Raw genomic sequence first — 26,219 nt, 5'->3', positions numbered from 1 at the left:
CTTTCTTCTGCCTCATTGATCCTAACAGTGAGAGCCTCCATTTTTGATTGCACCTCATTAATAGCTTTTTTGATTTCAACTTGGTTAGATTTTAGTTCTTTAATTTCTCCAGAAAGGGCTTTAATATCTCCAGAGAGGGTTTCTCTAATATCTTCCATGCCTTTTTCAAGCCCGGCTAGAATGTTCAGAATCGTCATTCTGAACTCTTGATCTGACATATTACCAATGTCTGTGTTGATTAGGTCCCTAGCCTTCGGTACTGTCTCTTGTTCTTTTGTTTGTGGTGATTTTTTCCGCCTTGTCATTTTGTCCAGATAAGAGGATATGAAGGAGCAAATAAACTACTAAAAGGGTGGCAAAGATCCCAGAAAAATGCGCTGTAACCAAATGAGAAGAGACCCCAAATTGTGGGGGGGAGAAAGGGTATAAAAAGAGGTTCAGAAAAAAAAAGAAAAAAATTTAAAAAATAAAACAAAGAAAAAATATAAAAAAGAAAGAAAAAATATATATATTTAGATAAACTAGTCAAAAAACGTTAAAAAAGAAAAGGGTAAAAGTTTTTAAAAAATATAGCAGAAGAAGAAAAAAGAAAAAAAATTGAAAAAAGAAAAAAAAATTGAAGTAGCCACAAGACTAAAGAATCATGGGGAGAAAGCCATGAGTTCCGTGCTTTGCTTTCTCCTCCTCTGGAATTGCTCTGCTGTCTTAGGAATTGAATCTGCTTTCTCCTTGATAGATGAACTTCGTCCTGGCTGGATATTTTGTTGATCTTCTGGGGGAGAGGCCTGTTGTAGTGACTCTCAAGTGTCTTTGCCCGAGGCGGGATTGCACCGCCCTTACCGGCGGCCGGACTAAGTAATCGGCTCGGGTTCGCTTTTGGGAGCTTCTGTTCCCTGAACGCTTTCCGTAGAGTTCCGGAGGACGGGAATGAAAATGGCGGCCTCCCCGTCTCCGGCCCGGAGGAGCCGAGAGCCTGGGGCCCCACTCCTCAGTGCGCCCCCAGAGGACAGCACCCAATCACTCCCATATCCCCAGTCTCTAGCAGTGCTCCAAGCTCACCCAGCCCGCGACCAGTTCAAGGTAACCCCGAGCTGAGAGTTCAGTCCTCGGCTCTGTCTCTGCAGCTGGCTTCTCCGTTCTAATACCTGCGAGCTCTCCGACACTCCGACACCCCCATCCTTCTGTGACCCTGCGGGACCTGGGGCCACGCTGACCCCGCGTGGGCTTCACCCCGGTTTAGCCTCTGGAGCAATGTCCCTCAGTGGAACAGACTTTTAAAAGTCCTGATTTTGTGCTCCGTTGCTCTGCCGCTTGCTGGGAGCCGGCCCCTCCCCCGTGGTCTATCTTCCCATCATTTTAGATTCACTTCTCCGCCAATCCTACCTTTCCAAAAGTGGTTGGTTTTCTGTTTCTAGAATTGCTGTTCTTCTCTTCGATCTCCCGTTGGATTTGTAGGTGTTTGCAATGTTTAGATAAGCTATCGAGCTGATCTCCTGCTACCTGATGTAGTCTCAGGCTGCTACTTCTCCGCCATCTTGACTCCTCCCTCTACAATATGCATCTTAATTTATCACAATTCCAGAAAAATGTGGAATTTTTTATTCATTATAAGTCCATTCACTCTCCCTTGTGTGTGTAGATAGAAAGACAATGAAAAAGAGAGAGAGAGAGAGACGATGGATAGATTGATAAATGATAGATAGATGTGCCTATATGTTTAGGTCTAATGATGTAATGTTATCATTATTGCTTTATATAATCTTAGGTATTTTAAAGAAGGTAAGAGAAAAAAAGAGAAACATTTTCAAAGAGAATTTTACATTAACCCACATATTTATCATTTTATTTCTTCCTCTAGATTAACAACACTGTCTTGTGTCAATTTCTCCCTCCAGTATAGCTCCATCCCCCCCACCCCATTCTGTATGCTTTTATTGTTATATATGCTAAATATTTATTATCATCCAAGCACTAATTTTTTTTTAAGATTTTATTTATTTTTTTGAGAGAGAGAGTGAGCAAGCAAGAAAGAACACAAGCCAAGGGAGAGGGAGAAGCAGACTCCTTGATGAGCAGGGACCCTGTTGTGGGGCTTGATCCCAGGCCCCCAAGCTCATGACCTGAGCTAAAGGCAGATGCTTAACTGGCTGAGCAACCCAGGTGCCCTGGCCTCCAACAGTAGGATTTTATAATTACAGTTTTATGTGGTTGTTTTCTAAATCAGTTAAGAGCAGATTTTATTGATGTTGTCTTATATCTACCTATATAATTATTTTCACTGTGCTTTTCATTTCTTCATGTAGATTTGAGTTTCTTTGGGGTAAATTTCCTTCAGCCTAAACAATGTCCTTTAGGATTCCCTGTAAAACAAGTCAGCTCAAAACAAATTCTCTCAGTGTTTGTATATCCAGGAATATCATTATTTCATCTTCATTTTGGAAGGATGGTATCTGTTTCCTGTTTTAATTTCTACCTTCTTACTAATGGTCTCTATTTTGATCATTTTCATCTATATGGGTCTATATGGATCATTGTTACCATACTTTTAAATCATGTTATTTTTGTATTGAGATGCCTACTGATCTTTTGGGGGGGTATTTAAATTCCACTTAGTTAACATACAATGTAATTTTAGTTTCAGGTGCACAATATATAGTGATTCGATATTGTACTTCTGTGCAATGTCCTGTGCTCTTTGCAAGAGCATTCCTTATACCCCAGCACCTATTTCACACATCCCCCACCCCCTCCCCACTGGTAACCATCAGTGTGTTCCCTATAGCTAAGAGTCTGCTTCTTGGTTTGCCCCTTTCTCTCTCTTTTGTTTTCCCCTTTGCTCTTTGGTTTTGTTTCTTTAATTCTACATATAACTGAAATCACACCTACCAATGTTTTTTTAATAGGACTAAAAATGTATAACAAAATTGACCTTCTTAACCTTTTTAGGTGGACAGTGTGGTAGTATTAATTATATACACAAGAGACTTTTTTTTTTCTGGTGAGATTGAAATTCTATACCCATTGAACAACTTTCTATTCCCTGTCCCTTATGCTGCTGGTAGCTACCATTCAGTTTCTTGTTTCTAAGAGTTTGACTACTTTGGGTAGCACAGAGAGGTAGATTCATGCAGTATTTATCTTTTTGTGTCTGACTTATTTCACCTAGGATAATGTCCTCAAGGCTCATACATGTAGTAGCAGGTGTCAAGATTTCCTTCTCTTCTGTGGCTGAATAGTATTCCATCCCTATGTACAGACCACATTTGCTTTATCCATTCACGTTCCCATTGCCATCCAGGTTTTCTCTACCTCTTGGCTATTGTAAGTAATACAGTGAACATAGTTGGGCAAATATCCCTTTGAGATCCATTTTCAATCTTTGGGACACATACCCAGAGGTGGAATTGCTAAATCATACAGTAATTCTAGTTTTAATTTTTTTTAAAGATTTATTTATTTGACAGATAGAGATTACAAGTAGGCAAGTAGGCAGAGAGGCAGGCAGAGAGAGAGAGAGGAGGAAGCAGGCTCCCAGCCAAGCAGAGAGCCCAATGCGGGGCTAGATCCCAGGACCCTGGGATCATGACCTGAGCCGAAGGCAGAGGCTTTAACCCACTGAGCCACCCAGGCGCCCCTCTAGTTTTAATTTTTAAGGAAACTCCATATTGTTTGACATTAGAACTGGGCCATTTCAGGTTCCCATAAACCACGCACAGAAGTTCTCCTTTCTCCACAGCCTTGCCAAGACTTGTTCTTTTCCGGGTGGTGATTGCTTCAACACTGCCATCCCCATTAGTGTGAGGTGATACCTCGTTGTAGTTTTGACTTGACCTGGAGATTAATAATGCTTAGCTCCCGGGCACCTGGGTGGCTCAGTTGGTTGAGCGACTGCCTTCAGCTCAGGTCATGATCCCAGAGTCCTGGGATCGAGTCCCACATCAGGCTCCCAGCTCCATGGGGAGTCTGCTTCTCCCTCTGACCTCCCCTCTCATGCTCTCTCACTCTGTCTCTCTCGCAAATAAATAAAAAATTAAAAAAAAAAATAATAATGCTTAGCTCCCTTTTATATGCTTGTCGACCTTCTGTATATCTTCTTTGGAGAGATGTCTCTTCAAGTCCTTTGTCCACTTTTAAAATAGGATTACTTACTCTTTTGGGTAACTTTTGGAGTACTTCATGCAATCCCAATATTAACCCCTCATTAGATATATGGCTTGCAAATATTTTACCCCATTCCTTAGGTTGTCTTGTCATTTTGTTGCTTATTTCTTCTAATGTGTGGAAGTTTTAAATTTGGACATAATCCCATTTGTCGATTTTTGTTTTTCTTGCCTGTGCTTTTCATGGCATACCCAAGAAATCATTGTCATGGAGAGTTACAGAGTTTAGGTCTTTGATCCATTTCGTGTTATTTTCTGTATATGGTATAAGGAATAGTCTGACTTCATTCTTATGCATGTGGATATCTGCTTTCTCGGGACCATTTGTTCAACAGAAAATACTTTCCCATTGACTAGCCTTGGCACCCTTCTCAAGGGTTCTTTGGCCATCTATGCAAGAGCATATGTCTGGGCTCTCTACCCTGGACCTTTGGTCAGTGTCTGCCTTCATGCCAACATGCCACACCCTTTGATTCCTCTAGCTTTGTGGTATATTTTGAAATCAGGAACTTGGAGCCCACCAGCTTTGTTTTTCTTTCTCTTGCCTACTTGGAGTCCTTTGAGGTTCCACATGAATTTTAAGATTTCTTTATCTCCTTCTGCAAAACAGAAATGTTATCTTTAAGAGGCATTGAATAGCCTTGGATCTATAGATCATTTGGGGATAAAACTGACATTTTTAACAGTACTCAATCTTCCAATCCATGATCATAGAATGTCTTTCCATTTATTTGGGTTTTCTTTCATTACTTTCAGCAATGTATTGCAGTTTTTAGAGAACACAAGTCTTTCACCTACCTGGATAACTTTATTCCTAAATATTTTGTTCTTTTTGAGCCAATTTTAAATTTTCATATTTTGAACCATCCTTGTCCTATGGGTATAAATCCAATTTAGTCATGGTGTATAACCCTTTTAATGTGTTGCTGGATTATGTTTCCTCATATATCATTGAGGATTTCTGCATCAACATTCATAAAGGATATTGACCTATAGTTTCCCTTTCGTGTCGTGTCTTTGTCTAGGTTTGGTAATATGGTCATGTTGGCCTCATAAAATGACTTTAAGAGGGTTATCTCATCTTTAATGTTTTGGAATATTTTGAGAGAGTTTGGGTAAAATCTTTATTTTTGTACCTTAATTTTATTTTCTCAGTGTTCCAGGATTCATTGTTTATTGCTCCATGAAATACATACCCTCCTTAATACCCACTACCAGGTTCCCCCAACCCCCAACTCCCCTCCCCTCCAAAACCCTCAGACTGTATCTCAAAATCCACAGTCTCTCATGGTTCATCTCTTCTTCTGATTTCCCCCAACTCACTTCTCCTCTCCTTCACCTAATATCCTCCATGTTATTCCTTATGCTCCACAAGTAAGTGAAACCATATGATAATTGACTCTCTCTACCTGAGTTATTTCACTCAACATAGTCTCCTCCAGTTCCATCCATGTTGGTAGAAAAGTTGGGTATTCATACTTTCTGATGGAGGCATAAAGCTCCATAGTATTTATGGACCATATCTTCTTTATCCATTCATCTGTTGAAGGGCATCTTGGCTCTTTCCACAGTTTGGTGACCGTGGTCATTGCTGCTATAAACATTGGGGTACAGATGGCTCTTCTTTTCACTGCATCTGTATCTTTGGAGTAAATACCCATTAGTGCAATTGCTGGGTCATAGGGAAGCTCTATTTTTAATTTCTTAAGGAGTCTCCACACTGTTTTCCAAAGTGGCTGCACCAACTTGCATTCCCACCAACAGTGTGAGAGGGTTCCCCTTTCTCCACATCCTCTCCAGTACACATTGTTTTGTGTCTTGTTACTTTGGCCATTCTAACTGGTGTCAGGTGGTATCTCAATGTGGTTTTAATTTGAATCTCCCTGATGGCTAGTGGTGATGAACATTTTTTCATGTATCTGATAGCCATTTGTATGTCTTCATTGGAGAAGTGTCTGTTCATATCTTCTGCCTATTTTTTGATATGATTATCTGTTTTGTGTGTGTTGAGTTTGAGAAGTTCTTTATAGATCCTGGATATCAACCTTTTGTCTGTACTGTCATTTGCAAATATCTTCTCCCATTCCATGGGTTGCCTCTATGTTTTGTTGACTGTTTCCTTTGCTGTGCAGAAGCTTTTGATCTTGATGAAGTGCCAAAAGTTCATTTTCGCTTTTGTTTCCTTGGCCTTTGGACACATATCTTGAAAGAAGTTGCTGTGGCTGATATCGAAGAGGTTACTGCCTATGTTCTCCTCTAGGATTCTGAGAGATTCCTGTCTCACGTTGAGGTCTTTTATCCATTTTGAGTTTATCTTTGTGTATGGGGTAAGAGAATGGTCAAGTTTCATTCTTCTACATATCGCTGTCCAGTTTTCCCAGCACCATTTATTGAAGAGACTGGCTTTTTTCCACTGGATATTTTTTCCTGTTTTGTCAAAGATTATTTGACCATAGAGTTGAGGGTCCATATCTGGGCTCTCTACTCTGTTCCACTGGTCTATGTGTCTGTTTTTATGCCAGTACCATGCTGTCTTGGTGATCACAGCTTTGTAGTAAAGCTTGAAATCAGGAAACGTGATGCCCCCAGTTTTGTTTTTCTTTTTCAACATTTCCTTAGCAATTTGGGGTCTCTTCTGGTTCCATACAAATTTTAGGATTGTTTGCTTCAGCTCTTTGAAAAATGCTAGTGGAATTTTGATCGGAATGGCATTAAAAGTATAGATTGCTCTAGGCAGTATAGACATTTTAACAATGTTTATTCTTCCAATCCAAGAGCATGGAACGGTCTTCCATCTTTTTGTGTCCTCTTCAATTTCTTTCATGAGTGTTCTGTAGTTCCTCGAGTACAGATCCTTTACCTCTTTGGTTAGGTTTATTCCCAGGTATCTTATGGTTCTTGGTGCTATAGTAAATGGAATCGATTCTCTAATTTCCCTTTCTATATTTTCATTGTCAGTGTATAAGAAAGCCACTGATTTCTGTGCATTGGTTTTGTATTCTCCCACCTTACTGAGTTGCTATATGAGTTCTGGTAGTTTGGGGGTGGAGTCTTTTGGGTTTTCTATATAAAGTATCATGTCATCTGCAAAGAGAGAGAATTTGAGTTCTTCTTTGCCAATTTGAATACTTTTTATTTCTTTTTGTTTTCTTTTTTTTTTAAAGATTTTATTTATTTATTTGACAGACTGAGATCACAAGCAGGCAAAGAGGCAGGCAGAGAGAGAGAGAAAGGGAGAAGCAGGCTCCTTGCTGAGCAGAGAGCCCGATATGGGGCTCGATCCCAGGACCCTGGGATCATGACCTGAGCTGAAGGCAGAGGCTTTAACCCACTGAGCCACCCAGGTGCCCCTTCTTTTTGTTTTCTGATTGCTCTTGCTAGGACTTCTAGTATTATGTTGAACAACAGTGGCGTGAGTGAGCATCCTTGTTGTGTTCCTGATTTCAAAGAGAAGGCTGTCAGCTTTTCCTCATTGGGAACGATATTCGCTGTGGCTTTTTCATAGATAGATTTTATGAAGTTGAGGAATATTCCCTCTATCCCTATACTTTGAATCGTTTAATCAGGAACAGATGCTGTATCTTGTCAAGTCCTTTTCCAGCATCATTTGAGAGGACCATGTGGTTCTTCTTTCTTCTCTTATTGACTTGTTCTATCACATTGATTGATTTGTGAATGTTGAACCACCCCTGCATCCCATGGGTAAATCACACCTGGTCAGGGTGGATAATCTTTTCAATGTACTGTTGGTACATTAAAAAGTACAGTACATAATGTACTGTTGGATCCTATTAGCTAGAATCCAGTTGAGAATCTTTGCATCCATATTCATCACGGATATTGGTCTGAAATTCTCCTTTTTGATGGGGTCTGTGCCTGGTTTGGGGATCAGGGTAATGCTGGCTTCATAGAAAGAGTCTGGAAGTTTTCCTTCTGTTTCTCTCCTTTGAAACAGCTTCAGGAGAATAGGTATTATTTCTTTATTTCTTCTTTGAATGTTTGGTAGAACTCCCCAGGGATGCATCGAGTTCTGGGCTCTTGATTTTGGGGAGGCTTTTGGTCACTGCTTCAATCTTGTTACTAGATTTTGGTCTACTCTGGTTGTCAATTTCTTCCTGACTTATTCTTGCAAGTTTATAGTTTTCCAGGAATATATCCATTTCTTCTAGGTTGCTTAACTTATTGGCATATAACTGTTGATAATAATTTCTGATGATTGTTTTTATTTCCTTGGTGTTAGTTGTGATCTCTCCCCTTTCAGTCATAATTTTATTAATTTGGGCCCTCTCTCTTTTCTTTTGGATTGGTTTAGCTCGTGGTTTATCGATCTTGTTGATTCTTTCAAAAACCAGCTTCTAGTTTCATTGATGTGCTCTACATCACATCTTAATTTTTTGTTCTTTTTTCAGTTCTTTAAGGTGTAAAGAATGCTGGCGTATTCTGGATTTTTCAATTTTGGGGGGGGGGGGCTTGGGTGGCTGTGTATTTCCCCCTTAGGACCGCCTTGGCATATCCCATAGGTTTTGGACCAATGAGTCTCCATTCTCATTGGTTTCCATGAATTGTTCGAGTTCTTTTTTGATGTCCTGGTTGATGCAGTCATTCTTAAGTAGGGTGGTCTTTAGCTTCCAAGTGTTTGATATTCCTTCCAAACTCTTGTGGGTGACTTCAGTTTCAAAGCATTTTGGTCTAAGAGTATGTAGGGAATAATCTCAGTCTTTTGGTATTGGTTGAGTCCTGCTTTGTGACCCAGTATGTGGTCTATTCTGGAGAAGGTTCCATGTGTACTTGAGAATAATGAGTATTCTGTTGTTTTAGGGTGGAATGTTCTGTATATGTGTGTGAGGTCCATCTGGTCCAATGTGTCATTCAATACTCTTGTTTCTTTATTGATTTTCTGCTTGGATTATCTGTCTATTATTGAGAGTAGTGTATTAAGATCCCCTACTATTAATGTAGTCATATCAATATGACTCTTTATCTTGATAAAGAGTTGTTTTATGTAGTCAGCTGCTCCCATATTGGGAGCATAAATATTTACAATTGTTAGATCTTCTTGGTGGATAGTCCCTTTAAGAATTATGTAGTGTCCTTCTGTATCTCTGACTACAGTATTTAGTTTAAAATCTAATTTATTGGGCCGCCTGGGTGGCTCAGTGGTTTAAGCCGCTGCCTTCGGCTCGGGTCATGATCTCAGGGTCCTGGGATTGAGCCCTGCATCAGGTTCTGTGCTCTCTGCTCAGCAGGGAGCCTGCTTCCCTCTCACTCTCTCTGCCTGCCTCTCTGCCTACTTGTGATCTCTCTCTGTCAAATAAATAAAAAAAAATCTTTAAAATCTAATTTATCTGATATGAGAATCACTACCCCAGTTTTCTTTTGAGGCCCATTGGCATGAAAGATGGCTCTCCATCCCTTCACTCTCAGTCCGGATGTATCTTTAGGTTCCAAATGTGTCCCTTGTAGACAGCATATGGACAGGTCCTATTGTTTTATCTAGTCTGTACCCTGTGTGGTTTTATGGGAGCATTTAGGCCATTCACACTGAGAGTTCTTTAATTGAAAGATAAGTTTTTATTGACATGTTGCCTGTGAAGTCCTTGTTTCTATAGATTGTCTCTGTAAATTTCTGTTCTATGTCACTCTTGGGTTCTTTCTTCTTTTATAGAACCTCCCTTAATATTTCTTCTAGTGCCAGCTTGGTGGTCACATGCTCTTTTAAACTTTGCCAGTCTTGAAAGATCTTTATCTCTTTATCATTTTGAATGTCAACCTTGCTCGATAAAGTATTCTTGGCTGCATGTTATTCTCATTTAGTTCCCTGAATATGTCTTGCCAGCCCTTTCTGGATTGCCAGGTTTCTGTGGACAGGTCTGACATTATTCTGATGGTCCTTCCTCTGTACATAAGGAATCTCTTCCCCCTATCTAGGGATAGGGAAGAGCTCTCTCAAGAGCTCTTGTCTAAAATTATGATTCACAATCAAGTGCTTTGAGGTCTTTCTAGGTTTGTTGGTCTTGGAGGGTGTTCTTTCTGCCTCTAGGACATGAACGCTTGTTCCATTTCCCAGACTGGCAAAATTTTCATCCAGTATTTATTCAACTATATCTTCTAGTCTTCTCTCTTTTTTCTCACCCTCAAGGAGCCCAGTAATTCTGACATTGGAATGGTTCATGGTGTCATTTATTTCCCTAATTCTGTTTTCATGGCTTCTAAGCTGTTCCAGGCCTCCTCCTGATCCTTTTTCTCTGTTTGTCCTCTAGGCCACTAATTCTATCTTCTGCCTCAGTTACCCTAGTATTTAGTTACCTAAATTCCCTAGAGTATTTAGATTAGATTAGATCTCACTGATAGCATTTTTAACTTCTGTCCCGATGGCTCTCACTTCTGCCCTTAGAGATTCTATGTTGTTACTAACGGTTTTCTCCAACGTAGCCATTGCCTGGATAATTGTTACCCTGAATTCCCTTTCCAACATACTGTTTATGTCCATATCCAATAGTTCTGATGGAGAGGGCACAGTCTCTGAATTTTTCTTCTGTTTGGTGTTCCTCCTCCTAGTCATTTTGGTGAGAGGTGGTTGAGGGTGTGTATAGTAGAATGTATAGTAAAATACAGTAGAATGAGGGTGTGTATAGTAGAATGATTCTACTATACAAGGTGTGCCCTGGAACACTTCGGAGCCATTGGAATTCACCACCAAAAAGAAAGAAAAAATCCTCAGTGTGGGCAGGGAAGTTATTTTGATTCTTTCTGGGAGTATTTGATATCTTTGTTAAAGGACTCAACTTTCCAGAGACAAAGGGTGATTAAAAGTGGTTTATATATATGGGGGAGTGTTGATTAGGGAAGGAGGATTACCTTGAAGCTTATATCTATATGTATATTTAGAAAATAGAATAGATGGGGCGCCTGGGTGGCTCAGTGGGTTAAAGCCTCTGCCTTCGGCTCAGGTCATGATCCCAGGGTCCTGGGATCGAGCCCCGCATCGGGCTCTCTCCTCTGCGGAGAGCCTGCTTCCTCCTCTCTCTCTCTCTGCCTTCCTCCCTGCCTACTTGTGATCTCTGTCTGTCAAGTAAATAAATAAAATCTTAAAAAAAAAAGAAAATAGAATAGAAAAAAGAAAAACAGGTATATGTCTGAAAAAAGTTCAAGTTAAAAAGTTACTATGGAATATGTTGTATTAAACCTCTAGTTGTAATAGTAGGTAGGTTAAAAAGATTAAAAGAACAGGAATTGTGAGAATGAATTTTTTTAAAAAGTTGTACCTATGAAATATACAGGTTTTAGGGCAATACCAGGAGCTTAATATATTGTTTTCCCCTGATGTTGGGATTTTACACTTATATGGGACCCTGTGGTGGTTGTCCTCTCATTCTCTTGGCTTGTCTTCTGGGATCGGGGTCGGGGGTTGGCTACTACACTGTTCTATCAATCTTGCTTGGGTTGAGTTGCCCTGCAGGTTATCAAGGGGCTGGGCTCTGCGGAAACCCATTTTTTAGCCTTTAGTTCTCTGGTGATTTTTGTTCTTTGTTGGCTTTTTGTGGCTTTTTGGAGATTTAGTGGAAAACAAACTGTCTGCACCCAGACCTCTGTCTCAGAGAGAAACCTCAGTCTGCTCCCCTCTGGGTGGTCCAGAACAGAGTCCCCCTCTGCAAACTCTGCTCACCAGTGCCCCCAGCCACCATCTCACTGGTAGTACAAGGCACCTGCTTGTCTCTGCACCCCTGTGCCACTAAAACCGTGAGCGATATTTGTCCAGGGAGCCCACTTCCAGTGAGTCCTCTTGCTGGGACTGCTGTCTGGGGTACAGCAGACACCAGGTGCACTCAGACACCAGGTCGCAGTTGGCTGTGGACAGAGGGATCCCAACCAGAGATCAGGTGGGTCCTCCCAGGTGTGGGCTGGGAGCATCCAGACCCTTGGGCAGTGGCAGGAGGCCAGCATACTAAAAAGCGCCGCTGGCACTCATGTAAGACTCAAGCGCAGGTGGCAGTGCGCCCAGTCGGGCAGTGGTGCAAGCAGCAGCCAGGGATTTAGGGACCAGAAACTCGAAGCTCTGCCGCACTCTCTCTGGCACAGCTGGTCCCTGGCGGTGACCGTCCTGGGTCCATGGGCTTAGGCCTGTGCCCATGACCACCCATTTCCATCAGTTGCCCCATAAGCTCTTTTGTTCTTTTTGAGTGCTTTTAACCAGTCTACAAGTTAATGCTGGTCCTCGAGCACAGAACACTTTTGTACTGGGGTATTACTTTCCAATAGGTCACTTCTGGTGGTTCCCTCCCCCTTCTGATATCCCCTCTGATAACACTCTGAGTGCTCTCACTCCACTGTACCTCTCCCCTGAGGATCTCCTGCCCCTGTAGAGATCGAGAAGTGTATAGTCTTACATCTCAGGCTGATTTCGTGGGTGTTCAGAGTGTTCTGGTAGATATTTAGCTCCATTCAGGGGCCCAGTTGGACAGGGTCTCCTACATCTCTGCCATCTTGTCCCTCCTCCTTAAATCTTCTTTAAACGTTTGATGATCCTACACTGAAGCCATTTGGTCCTAGCTTTTTTTGTTGTTGGGTACGTTCCTGGCTAAATATCTTTATGAGTTAGAGATGTGCTCAGAATTTTTACTTCTAAATGATTCAATCTTGCTAGGTTTTATAGTTGTAAGAATTTACACATTTCTTCAGGATTATCCAGTTTATTGTCATCCATTGTTCACAATCGGCTCTTCTGATCATTTTTATTCTTGTTGTATCAATTGTAATGTTTTTCTTTTCTCATTTCTGTTATTTGAATCTTCTCCCTTTTTCTCAGTTATTCTAACTTATCTACTTTGTCAATTTTGTTGACTTTTTTTTTTTTTTTTTTTTTTTAAAGATTTTATTTATTTAATTGACAGAGAGAGAGATCACAAGTAGGCAGAGAGGCAGGCAGAGAGAGAGGAGGAAGCAGGCTCCCTGCGGAGCAGAGAGCCCGATGCGGGGCTCGATCCCAGGACCCTGAGATCATGACCTGAGCCGAAGGCAGCGGCTTAATCCACTGAGCAAAAAACTCAGTTTCAATGATTTTTCTACAGTTTTCTATTGTTCAATTAATTTTCCTCGAATGTTATCTTTCTTCTGTTAACTTTGAATTAATTCATTCTTTTTCTAGTTCCTTAAGGCATAGAGTTGGATTTTTATCTGATTTTTTTGTAGGTATTTACCACTATAAATCTCCCTCTTAGCACTGCTTTTGCTGAATCCCATATGTTCTGGAATATTGTGTTTTCATTTGTCTCAATGTAGTTTCTAATTTTGGACCACATATTCTTTACCCTTTCATCAGTAGTTGAACACCTGGCTTGCTTCCATAACTTGGCTATTGTAAATAATCTGCAATAAACAAAGGGTGTGCATACCTTTTGGGATCAGATCAGTGTTTTTGTTTTCTTTGGGTAAATACCCAGTAATGGGTGTATGGATTATACAGTAATTCTACTCTTAACTTTTTGAGTACTGTTTCCATACTGTTTTCCACAGTGGCTGCACCAATTTGCATTCCCAACAACAGTGTGGGAGAGTTCCTTTCCCCCATATCCTCATCAAGACGTCTTATTTCTTATAAAAGGTATGCAAATTGGCAATGAAGAAGTCAAACTCTCTCTCTTCGCAGATGACATGATACTTTATATGGAAAACCCAAAAGACTCCACCCCCAAACTACTAGAACTCATACAGCAATTCAGTAATGTGGCAGGATACAAAGTCAATGTACAGAAATCAGTGGCTTTCTTATACACTGAAATACTTATACAATGAAAATACAGAAAGGGAAATTAGAGAATCGATTCCATTTACTATAGCACCAAGAACCATAAGATACCTGGGAATAAACCTAACCAAAGAGGTAAAGGACCTGTACTCGAGGAACTACAGAACACTCATGAAAGAAATTGAAGAAGACACAAAAAGATGGAAGACCGTTCCATGCTCTTGGATTGGAAGAATAAACATTGTTAAAATGTCTATGCTGCCTAGAGCAATCTACACTTTTAATGCCATTACGATCAAAATTCCACTGGTATTTTTAAAAGAGCTGGAGCAAATTATCCTAAAATTTGTATGGAATCAGAAGAGACCCCGAATTGCTAAGGAAATGTTGAGAACGAAAAACAAAACTGGCGGCATCACGTTACCCGATTTCAAGCTTGACTACAAAGCTGTGATCACCAAGACAGCATGGTACTGGCATAAAAACAGACACATAGACCAGTGGAACAGAGTAGAGAGCCCAGATATGGACCCTCAACTCTATGGTCAAATAATCTTCAACAAAACAGGAAAAAATATGCAATGAAAAAAGCCAGTCTCTTCAATAAATGGTGCTGGGAAAACTGGACAGCGATATGTAGAAGAATGAAACTTGACCATTCTCTTACCCCATACACAAAGATAAACTTGAAATGGATAAAAGACCTCAACGTGAGGCAGGAACCTATCAAAATCCTAGAGGAGAACATAGGCAGTAACCTCTTTGACATTGGCCACAGCAACTTCTTTCAAGATATGTCTCCAAAGGCAAAGGAAACAAAAGTGAAAATGAACTTTTGGGACTTTATCAAGATCAAAAGCTTCTGCACAGCAAAGGAAACAGTCAACAAAACAAAGAGGCAACCCACAGAATGGGAGAAGATATTCACAAATGACAGTACAGACAAAAGGTTGATATCAAGGATCTATAAAGAATTTCTCAAACTCAACACACACAAAACAGATAATCATGTCAAAAAATGGGCAGAAGACATGAACAGACACTTCTCCAACGAAGACAAACAAATGGGTAACAGACACATGTAAAAATGTTCATCATCACTAGCCATCAGGGAGATTCAAATTAAAACCACATTGAGATACCACCTTACACCAGTTAGAATGGCCAAAATTAGCAAGACAGGAAACAACGTGTGTTGGCGAGGATGTGGAGAAAGGGGAACCCGCTTACACTGTTGGTGGGAATGCAAGTTGATGTAGCCATTTTGGAGAACAGTGTGGAGATTCCTAAAGATATTAAGAATAGAGCTTCCCTATGACCCTGCAATTGCACTGCTGGGTATTTACCCCAAAGATACAGATGTAGTGAAAAGAAGGGCCATCTGTACCCCAATGTTTATTGCAGCAATGGCTACGGTCGCCAAACTGTGGAAAGAACCAAGATGCCCTTCAACAGAGGAATGGATAAGGAAGATGTGGTCCATATACACGATGGAGTATTATGCCTCCATCAGAAAAGATGAATACCCAACTTTTGTAGTAACATGGATGGGACTGGAAGAGATTATGCTGAGTGAAATAAGTCAAGCAGAGAGAGTGAAATATCATATGGTTTCACTTATTTGTGGAGCATAACAAAGAACATGGAGGCCATGGGGGGATGGAGAGGAGAAGGGAGTTGAGGGAAATTGGAAGGGGAGGTGAACCATGAGAGACTGTGGACTCTGAGAAACAATCTGAGGGTTTTGAAGGGGCCGGGGATGAGAGATTGGAGGAGCCAGATGGTGGGTATTATGGAGGGCACATATTGTATGGAGCTCTGAGTGTGGTGCATAAACAGTGAATTCTGTTATGCTGAAAAGGAATAAAAATACAAAAAGAAGAAAAGCTAAAGAAAAAGAAAAGATAAGCTGAAAATTAATAAATAAGCATCTAATTTAACACTTCGGTAAAGAAAATTCTAACCACACTCAAAAAAAAAAAAAAAAGTAGAAGAAAAATAAATAAACAAAATAAAAAACATAAAATTTTTAAAAAGACTTCATATTTCTTGTCTTATTTATTTATTTATTTATTTTTAAAGATTTTATTTATTTATTTGACAGACAGAGATGACAAGCAGGCAGAGAGGCAGGTAGAGAGAGAGGGGATAAGCAGGCTCCCTGCTGAGCGGAGAGCCCGGTATGCGGCTAGATCCCAGGACCCTTGGATCATGACCTGAGCCAAAGGCAGAGGCTTAACCCACTGAGCCACCCAGGCACCCCTATTTCTTGTCTTTATTTATTTATTTATTTATTTATTTATTTATTTATTTAACTGGGAGAGCAATAGCAGGGGGAAAGGCAGAGGGAGCAAGAGAAGCAGGCTCCCCATTGAGCAGGGGACCCAACATGGGGCTCGATCTCAGGACCCTGAGATTATGACCTGAGCCAGGGGCAGGTGTTTTACCAAATGAGCCACCCCAATTCCACCCATTCTGACAGGTGTGAGGTGGTAGTACATTATAGTTTTGATTTGCATTTCCCTGATGATGAGTGATGTTGAGATCTTTTCATGTGTCTTTTGGCCACATGGATGTCTTCTTTGGAGAAACGTCTATTCAGGTCCTCTGACCATTTTTGAATGGACTATTTGCTTTTCAGTGTTGAGTTTTATAACTTCTTTATATATTTGGGATATTAATTCCTTCTTGGATATGTCATTTGCAAATACCTTTACTAGGTAGCATTTTCATTGTGTTGACCATCTCCTTCATTGTGCAATAGCTTTCTACTTTGACATAGTCCTAATAGTTTATTTTTATTTTGTTTCCTTTGCCTTACAAGACATATCTAGAGAAATGTTTCCATGGCTTATGTCAAAGAAATTACTGCTTGTGTTTTCTTCCAGGATTTTTATGGTTTTACATCTCATGTTTAGATCTTTGATCCACCTGGAGTTTATTTTTGTGCATGGTGTGAGAAAGAAGTCCAGTTTCTCTCTTTGGCATGTTGCTGTCCAGTTTTCCCAACACAATCCATTGAAGAAACTGTCTTTTCCCCATCATATAGTCTGCACTCCTATTTGCCTGGTCTTGGTTCTTGGCTGCCCAGTCCTATGCACATAGGGTAAAACTGAGTGTCTCCATTTCAGTGGGAGGTCTCTGTCTGCTCACCTACCTGCCTGCCCTGAACCATGACCATGATTGAAATAGGTGTCCAGATGCCACATTCAGCCTTGGTGCCCTCTGGTTTTGATTTTGCCCTGGGATCCCCTGACTTCCTTAGGAATTCTGCTGTGAAAAAGCATGCCTGCTGTAACTTGTTTCAGGGTCTCAGTTTTCTGAATCAGGAGTTTGCAGACTATCTACTGACAGATCAACTGATCAATCTAACCTATTGATTGATCCAATCTATCTTGTCTACTGATTCATTGGTCTAATCTATCTATCTGTAATCTACCTATACTCTCCAATACCTACCTGTCATTTATCTATCTACCTATCTCATCCATCTATCTTATCCATCTATCTATCTATCACCTATCATATGTACCTATCTATCTGCCTATTTATTGATCTATCAGTCTATATGTATTTACCAATCTACCTATCTGGTCTATCAGTTGATCTCTATTATCTATCTATCATCTAACTAGTGAGCTGTTATAACTGTCAGTCAAGTCCAAGGGGCCAGGAGACCCAAGTACACCAGAGCATCGGGGGACTTGTGCAAAAGGCACGTGAACCCCAGCTGCAGAACACACAGTCGTGGGAGAAACCCTAGGGGTCTGTATTCTGGGCACTGATTGTTTCGAAGCTACCATGAGATAACAATAGTTTGTATACTGTGGGCAAAAGAGCACCTAAAGCTGTATTTGGCGTTCTACGTTCTACAGCAGTTCCATGCCCGTTTTAGCAAAGAATATAACCAGAATGAATAATTTTCTGCAGTGTTCACCTGACAGCTCCTAGGGTCGGGGAAGAAAAGAACATCCTTGGCTGCCAGCCTCCACGCCTCCTCCTCAAGATGCCTCTATTTTTATTTGTTTCTTTATTTGAGACCAGAGAAAGCACACGCAGGGGGAGCTACAGAGGGAGAGAGAGAAGCAGGCTCCCTGCTGAGCAGCAAGCCCAATGTGAGGCTTGATCCCAGGACCTATTCCTGAGATCATGACCTAAGCCAAAGGCAGTTGCTTAAGCAACTGAGCCACCCAAGCACCCAAGATGCTCTTTAAAATTAACTATCATTTTGGTGTTCCTATTTAATGCAGAAATTATTAAGGATGTATTCTAAAACTTCCCAGTTGCTAGCTGTTTCTAAACACAGAGTATGAAAATCTCCTACTTGGATTTCCAACACATCTATTTTGCCTTTGATTTCCGTCATTTTCTGCCTCCTCTGTGCGAAGTTATAATGTATCACATTTGCATGAGTAATTTGTTCACTGTGACACCAAATCGTACAAGGCTGTGATTTGCTATCATGTATCATCATTTCCATGCATTGGTGCCCAGCTGGATTGCACTGGCTCTTGGCAGTGTGTGTCTGCACACAGGAATCCAGATCAGGCCCATCCTCTCTGCATCGAACGCCACAGTCTCGGAGAACCCTCAGGTTCAGACCCTGGGGAGGCTCACTGTTCCCTCGGTGGGTGTCTGCTCCCTCAGGCCATCATCCCTCCACGCGGCACTTGAGTGGAGCAACCACCGATACCCAATACCCGGGGCATTACTTCAGACCAAATTACACAGCAATTTTGTAACTCACTGGTCATGTGATTTCTTTGTCTACAGCTCCTCCCCTCCCAGGATGTCTGGGCTCAGAGGTCAAGGTTTCAACCTTCTCCTCACCACGCCTGATCTTTTTAGAGAAACAGTCCCCATCCTGAGCTGTGTAGGGCCAGCAGGGTCACCTAATTAGCAACCCACAGAGGCTCCTATCACTTGGGGAATTTCAAGGGCTTTGAAACTGTGCCCAGGACAGAGATCAGCTATGTTTACCATGCGTGCCCCGGGGTGACTTTCCAGGTGGCACTGAGCCCTCTCCGCTGGGCCAAAACTCAGCCTTCTCACCCCGCTTCTCCCTTCAATGTCAGGGGGATGGCTGAGTCACAGCCGGGCACACTTGCCCCCCATGCGTGAGAGGTGCCCAGCACTCCCATTCAGGCCCAGGATACATCAGAACATCCTCCCAAACCTACCTCTGCAGTCTAGCCAGGTCTCAGCCTACTCCTGTCCAAGCCCAGAACCTTCCAGGGACAGGAGGTCAAACCCAACATGCCGGAAGACAGAAACACAATCACTCTGAGGTTGGTTTGGGGTAGGTTTTCTCACAGCTGTGTCTCCATTGCCTGGAATGGCTCTCAGCATTGGAGGCCAGATACTTCGTTTCAATCAATATGTATATTATACATACATATTTTGTCTGCATGATCTTGATGAGGTGATCCAGGGCAGCCCCTAGGTGGGGCTGGCTGCCACAAGGACAAGGCTTGTGTATATATACATATTGCTACAGAATTAAGATCGATGTATATGTCGGTATACATATAGACACAGACGGACACAGTAGAAATACTGTGGATAGATAAATCGATACAGATATAGGCATAAATTGACACAGATTGCAATTGAATATCTATTCATCAATATATCTTGTAATCCAATCAACACACGTATATACAAATATATGGTTGGTCATTGAACTGTTGATTGTTAAACAGAGGCAAATAAAAAAGTTTTGGAATGTGTTTGGGCAAACATTGATTCAGGCAGCCCCCAATCTAGCAGATTAAAAGTCATGCCAAGGTGCTGTACCAAATGAAAGACTTCTGTAGGCAGAAGGGAGTCACACAGGGAAAAGCGGCTAGTTATTTATAAGGTCACTATCCTGCAGGGAGGGGATGGCAGGGGTCTGCCAGGCCAATTTCCTCACCAGGGCTGAGCAGCTAATTCCTGACCAATTAGTGTAAGATTCCATTTCTGGAAGAGCTGAAACTGTCATGAACATGTCTGGGTTTGGGGACCTGGGGCTTAACATAGGCATTGCTTTTGGGGCCCCTTATTTTTTATTTTTTTTTAAAGATTTTATTTATTTACTTGACAGAAAGAGATCACAAGTAGGCAGAGAGGCAGGCAGAGAGAGAGAGGGAAGCAGGCCCCCTGCTGAGCAGAGAGCCGGATGCGGGACTTGATCCCAGGACCCTGAGATCATGACCTGAGCCGAAGGCAGCGGCTTAACCCACTGAGCCACCCAGGCGCCCCTGGGGCCTCTTATTTTTAGCAAAATAAAAATGAGTATCTGGAGATCTGCCCATCTAGAATTCAGGCACAGGTAAAGTCCAGGGCACAAAAAACATGCATCTTGGCTCAGGTATGGCATGAAAATGTTAAGTATATAAGTAAGAGGGGAAGAAAATGATTTAGGTATAAGAAGAAAGAAATTTTTCTCTGTGGAGGAGCACCTGGGGGGCTCCATCAGTTAAGCCTTCAGCTCAGGTCATGATCCCAGAGTCCTGGGGTCGAGCCCTGCATTGGGCTCCCTGCTCCATGGGGAGCCTGCTTCTCCCTCTCTCCCACTCATGCTCTCTCACTTTCTCTCTCAAAAAAATACAATCTTAATTTTTTTTTCTTCCGTGGAAAGAACCAATCAGGAAAAACAAAAAAAAAAGAACCAGCAAGACTGTGGCTTTGGGACAGCTTTTACCAGACCCAGGTGTGTCCTTCCCAGCACCCTCTACAGCAAGGTGGACATGCAGAGGGATTCCCAAGACACACACCGAAATCCACAGGGGTAACGTGATGAATTCTTCTGTTCTGGACTGAATGTTTGCCTTCCACCCTCCAGACGCATACGAGGAAACCCTGACCCCACTGTGATGGTGTTAGGAGGGGGCCCATAGGAGGTGATGAGGCTGACGTGAGATCATGAGGCACCCCGTAGGATTAATGTCCATATAGGAGGAGGAAGAGACCAGAGTCTAGCTGTCTCCACCTCGCATGGGTCAACAGGAAGGCAGCCGTCTGTGAGCCAAGAAGTCAGAACTCGCCAGAACCCGGTCATGCTGACATCCAGCCTCCAGAACGGTGGGAAACAGATGTCATGGTTTGAGCCACCCATCTGTGATATTTTGCTGTGGGAGCCTGAGTAACTAAGGCACCTACCCAGGAAATAAGAAAGTAGGAGGAGTCACGAAATGCTTTTAGATGAAAAGGGTCACATTTTTTTTCCCGAGATAAACAATATAATAGGAAACATGCCAGTTAGGGAACATGAAACAAAACACAGATGAGAAGCAACAACTAGAGGAAAGGAGGGTTACAGGAGGAGTACTGGAACATATCTACATTTCTGTCCATGGTTATTAAAATGCAAAATTCAATTAATAAGGTAGGAGTGGCTAGCTAGCTGGCCCAGTCAGTAAGACACCAGACTCAAAAAAAAAAAAAAAAAAAAAAAGAGGGTAGGAAGGGGCAGAGGGAGAGGGAGAGAACCTTAAGCAGGCTCCATGCCAAGCACAGAAAACTTGACTATCCCAGACGCTGGCCCTCGCCAGGTGGAAATGAGCTACCCCAAACCTATCCCTGCTGGGAGGGTGTCACAGAAGACCAGTAGGCACCTGGCCTTTCTGCCCTGTTGTGTGATACCTGAGTGTCACAGGAGGCCAGAGGACAGCTGGAATGATCTCCTCTACTCAGTGGAGGGGTCTGCCCCCCATCCCTGCACCGGGCTGTCTGCTCAGCAGGAGTCTGCTTCTCCCTCTTCCCTCTCACGCTCTCTCTCACTCTCACACTCTCTCTCAAAATATTGAAAAGAAATGCGGCCTCAAAGGCCAGGTTGCGCCGTCTCACCTGGGTCCCCATGCAGAGCCAGGCTCCATGTGCACTTGGCCAGCTGGGGCTGGTGAACGCACCATGGAGAGGAAGCAGCAGTCTCCGATGCAACCCAGGAGGGCTAAGACCAGAGCTTTAGTCACCGGGCGTCCCAACAAGCATCATCAGAGCCACAGAACTGGGGAGGGACCCTCCCAGAGGCCTCAGAGAGGGTGCCTGGACATAGTGCTTGTGTCCCAGAAGCGTCTACTGGCAGAAGGCCATTTCTAATGGAAACTAGACTTAATAGAACCAGTAGAGATGAAACAAGGCAGCGAGTGTTCATGCAATGTCGGAAGGACAAATTCTTTCCAAATGAGATTTCCTTTGTGAGAGTAGGCAGATCATCTAGCAGAAGCTGGAGGGAGGCGGGGGCTGGAGGAGCTGGGGTTCAGGATCCTTCCTCAGCTTCTACCGCCTTTCCGTACAGGAGTCCACCCCTGCCTCTCTCCAGGTGGCCTGGCTGGTCACTCGCCATGCTCCTTTCTGCCTCAGACAGAGGCAGGGCTGCCATGGCCGGTCCTGGAGGCCACACCAGGCCAGGGAGGTGACCATGGGGCCCAGGCCGATGCACCTCCGAGCATCCAGGTAACCCCAGGAGAGGTGGCAGGGCCCTCACCTCCTTCCCCGAACAAAACAAACAAGCAGATAACACCACCCGGTTCTGCTTTTTATTGGTGTGTCGGTGTGTATACAGCAAGTCCTAGAGGGAAGACTAGGGGGTGAAGCCCGGCAGCGCGACCTCCCACCTCCTCCCTACACACACACACATCCTCTCTGCCAGGCCGGGTACTCAGTGAACCTGGGCTAGGTTGTGTTTCTTGTACAGCAGCGCCCGCCTCTTCTCTCGCTCGCGCACGAAGGCGCGCAGGCGCGCGGTTGGGAAGGTCACGGCTGCGGGCTGGGAGCCTGCAGGGCCCTCCTCCGTTAGCCACGGGCACTGCAAGCAGCTGGACGCGCACGGCCGGCCCCTGGAGGGAGGGCAAAGGTGTCGGCCTTGCCCTCGGAGCTGGGGCCGGTTGGGGAAGGGAGGCACCAAGCGGGACAGGCAGGCCAGGACAGATGGAGGGGGTTGGACTGCCTTACCACGGGTGAACGCACAAAGCGCTCCGGAGAAAAGCCACGGCGCCGCCGGACAGCCCCGCATAGCAGCGACTCAGACGGACTAGCCCCTTGCGAAGGCTTTTCTGCAGGTCACGTGTCCCTTCACTGCTCACAGGGTACTCTGCGCTCAACCTACGCGCGCGGGGGTCAGGGGACTCAGGTCACCCTCGGCTGGGCGTGCGGGGCCACCGGGGACTCTGGGGTCACCCTGATGGATGGGGCAGCACGGGGATCTGAGATCATCCTCACATGTATGGGAAGACACGAAATCTGAGGTCGGACGGAAGTTCGACGGTTCCCTCGGACGGTAGCCCCACGGGGGCTCCGGGGGCACCCGGGATGGATCCCCAGTCTCCCGCCCCTGCGCTTGGGGGACTCACATGATGAAGGCTGTCACGCCTATGGCCCAGATGTCCGTCTGCGGGACGGCACTCTGACCCTCCAGGAGCTCAGGAGCTGGGGGCGGACACAAGAGAGCGCACAGGGGAGAGGCTGGGTGTGTGCGGTGCAATAGGGAGGCAGCCAGGACGGGGGGCGGGCTTCCTCCGGGCCCACCCTTCCCCCCACCCAGGTCAGGTTGGCGTCTGCTCCCTGCGCACCCATGGTCTCCACGTAGTCCTTGAACCTCTCGGAGGGCTGGACCCTCTCCTGGGCGAGGCTTTGGGCGTTGCCCAGGTCGACGATCTTGAGTAAGTTGTACTCGGTGACGATCATGTTCTCGGACCTGAGGTCCAAATGCAGAATGCGCTGGGAGTGCAGGTACTGGGCGGCGCTCAGCATCTGCCACAGGTAGTCCTTCACCTCCGATTCCGAGTAGCAGGCCCTGGGGGCGCACGGGGAGGGGGCTCGGCTCCGTCCACGGCAGAGGGAGGGCGGGGATACTGGCCCTTTCTGTGGGCTGGGGAGGGGCGCTTTCCGCCCCTGCTTAGCTCCCAGACCCGGGCTGACCGGTGGAGGCGGGGCTGGGAGGTGGGCGGGGAGGTGTGAGCCCGTCCGCACCGTGAGCCCCTACTCGCCAGGGCGCGTGTACCGCCCCGCCCGGGCCCCGCCTCCAGGCCGGGCCCCGCCTCCAGGCCGGGCCTCACCTCTGCGCCAGGCAGGGCAGCAGCTCGGGTCCCGAGCACAGCTCCAAGATGAGAACCAGGTGCCGGGGGCTGAGGTAGGCGGCGTGTAGCTGGGCCAGGTGCGGGTGACGCAGGCTCTTGAGGGCTTCGTATTCGCGCAGCACGGCAGTCCTCTCCTCGGGGCGGTAGGGGACGATCTTCGCGGCCAGCGCGCGTCCGCTGGCCTTCTCCCGGCACTGCCGCACCACGCTGAAGCGGCCCCTGGGAGAGGAAGCCCCAGCCGGGCTTGTGAAGACTCCCTACGCGCCCTCCTTCCCGGGGTCAGAAGAGCCAACCCAGCGAGCCTTTGGGAGGGGGGCGCAGATGCTCTGCTCCAAGCTTGTGTGGATGTGAGGAGGGGGGAGGGGGGCTGGGGTGGGGGCGGGGAGCCGGCAAAGCCAGTGGGCGGCGGGCTGTGGCACCTTCGAATCTGCGTCTGGAAGGCGAAGTTCTGCGTGCTGGGGAGGGGCTGCGCCGGCGGCAGGACGCGGCTCTCTTCCTCCGAGGCTGTGGGGGACGAGCCAGTGTCCGGGAGGCACCCCTACAGCTCCAGGTACCCCCAGCAGGGTCTCCCATACCCCTTCCCACGCCTCCTAACGGGGCCCTTCTGTGAACCACCACGCTTTGATCTCACTTCCCTTGGGCCATTTGGGGGCAAGGGCCTACCAGTTAGGACAAGCCATCCCAGTCTGTGCTTGTGATCAGTGAGGTTGCAGGGCACCCCACTACCGCCGCCCCCCAGGCCTTGCAGAGCGGCTCACCCAGGTGGCTGGGCCCTCCCAGGAGGACCTCCTCTGAGGGGCTGCTGTAGGGTCCCATGCCTGCCTTGCTGACACAGGCCGTCCGGAAAGTGTACACGCCACCCCTGGAAAGCTTGGTGGCGAGGTGGCAGCAGTCAAAGACGTCAGAAGCCAGTGTGCTCCAGCTGCCGCCTGAGCCACACAGGGGTGGGTGAGGGACAGCCAGAGTCTGGGGGCGAGAGACCTTCCCCAAGGGAGCACAGAGGGGCACCCCTGCCCACCCCAGGGCCGCCTCGGGAGGGCTCCTACCTTCCAGACTGCACTGCACAATGTATGTCACAGGCCCGTAGCACTCCACAGGCTTCCAGACCAGCAGCACCCCATCGGCATACACCTCCCCGATGTCCGGGCGTGGAGAAGACGTGGGGCGCTCTGCGGGCCCATGGTCCGCAGTCTGAAGGGGCTCCCCACGACTCCCCACCGCAGTGTGGAGCCCAGCCAGCCCTGCCTCACCCTCCACCTGCTGCCATGTCCCTGAGCCCACCATCCCCTGGCCCCGTTCCTGCAGGTCCCCTTCCAGCGCCCACTGGTAAAGGGGCCCAGTGCCTCCTCTGGGGGAGGCCTCCGTCGGTGTCTGCCCCACCAGGCTCCCTCCCACCAGGGTAGCTCAGCAGCCCCGCAGAGTGGCCCTAACTGATGGCCTTCTGCCAGCTGCAGAATCCCATCAGAGGGGCCTGTCCCAGACACTCAGCTTCACCCAGCAGCCTTGAAGGACACTGGGTGGTAGGCCACTGTGGGAATCAAGCTAGTCCCACAGCCCCTATTCTGCCTCCTCTGCTCCGCCTCCTGGGGGTCCCAGTCTGCAGGGAGGACCCAGGGCTTCTGGACCCCAGCGGGATGACCGGGGGATAGACATCCCATTCTGTGGGCCTCCTCAGTGAAGGAGACCTGCAGGAACCAACTCACCAAGTGACGGGTGGTCTCCAGGTTCCTGAGAAGCCCCCCATCAGGGTCAGTCCCTGCCCCATCCCCGCAGAGGGGGTCTGGCGCAGTCCACTCACCTGCCTTCCGGAGGACAGCCGTGGTGGCCACTGTCCCCAGCGTGTTGCTGACACTGCACGTGTACACCCCCAGGTCCTCGGCCTTCACCACCAGGATGGTCAAAAGCTGGAAGTTCTTGAGTGTGGAGGAAATGAGGATGCGGCTGGTGCTCTCCAGGGTTGCCCCGTCTGCAGCAGGACAGAGCAGGCCTGGGGAGCGGCTCAAAGAGGCACCCTGCCTTGAGACCCCTGCCCTCTTGGGGCCCGTCTCTCTCCATATGATGAGAGCAGTGCCCCCAAGGAACACCCCTGCCTTCCTGCCCCCCAGCCCCAGAACACCTCCTTACCTTTGGTCCAGGTGGCCTGTACAGCTGGCTGGGCCGACACTTGGCAGGCCAGAGTCACGGACTGGCCCAGGACCACTGTTTCATCTGCAAGCTCCCTTAGAAATGATGGCGCTAGGGCATGGGAAGGGA

At 45.9% G+C, this 26,219-nt stretch overlaps 1 protein-coding gene across 1 annotated transcript in view; it reads right to left on the bottom strand.

The window, feature by feature from the left end:
• Positions 1–3,607: 3,607 nt before the first annotated feature.
• OBSCN (obscurin, cytoskeletal calmodulin and titin-interacting RhoGEF) overlaps positions 3,608–26,219 on the bottom strand; it is a 145,866-nt gene continuing 123,254 nt past the window's right edge. Inside the window, exons 97-107 of the mRNA XM_045999690.1 lie at positions 26,091–26,201; positions 25,765–25,932; positions 25,013–25,135; positions 24,725–24,895; positions 24,386–24,470; positions 23,946–24,185; positions 23,460–23,683; positions 23,241–23,316; positions 22,843–22,992; positions 22,415–22,727; positions 3,608–3,636 (exon numbers count right to left, since the gene is read on the bottom strand). Coding sequence (XP_045855646.1) covers positions 22,550–22,727; positions 22,843–22,992; positions 23,241–23,316; positions 23,460–23,683; positions 23,946–24,185; positions 24,386–24,470; positions 24,725–24,895; positions 25,013–25,135; positions 25,765–25,932; positions 26,091–26,201 — 1,526 coding nt within the window. The 3' untranslated portion in view covers positions 3,608–3,636; positions 22,415–22,549. The remainder of the gene's footprint in view (positions 3,637–22,414; positions 22,728–22,842; positions 22,993–23,240; positions 23,317–23,459; positions 23,684–23,945; positions 24,186–24,385; positions 24,471–24,724; positions 24,896–25,012; positions 25,136–25,764; positions 25,933–26,090; positions 26,202–26,219) is intronic.

This window comes from Meles meles, chromosome 3 (assembly GCF_922984935.1).
Source record: "Meles meles chromosome 3, mMelMel3.1 paternal haplotype, whole genome shotgun sequence".
Taxonomy (NCBI): domain Eukaryota; kingdom Metazoa; phylum Chordata; class Mammalia; order Carnivora; family Mustelidae; genus Meles; species Meles meles.
Note: the sequence above shows the minus strand (reverse complement) of the source record. Positions and strands in the feature narration are given on the sequence as shown.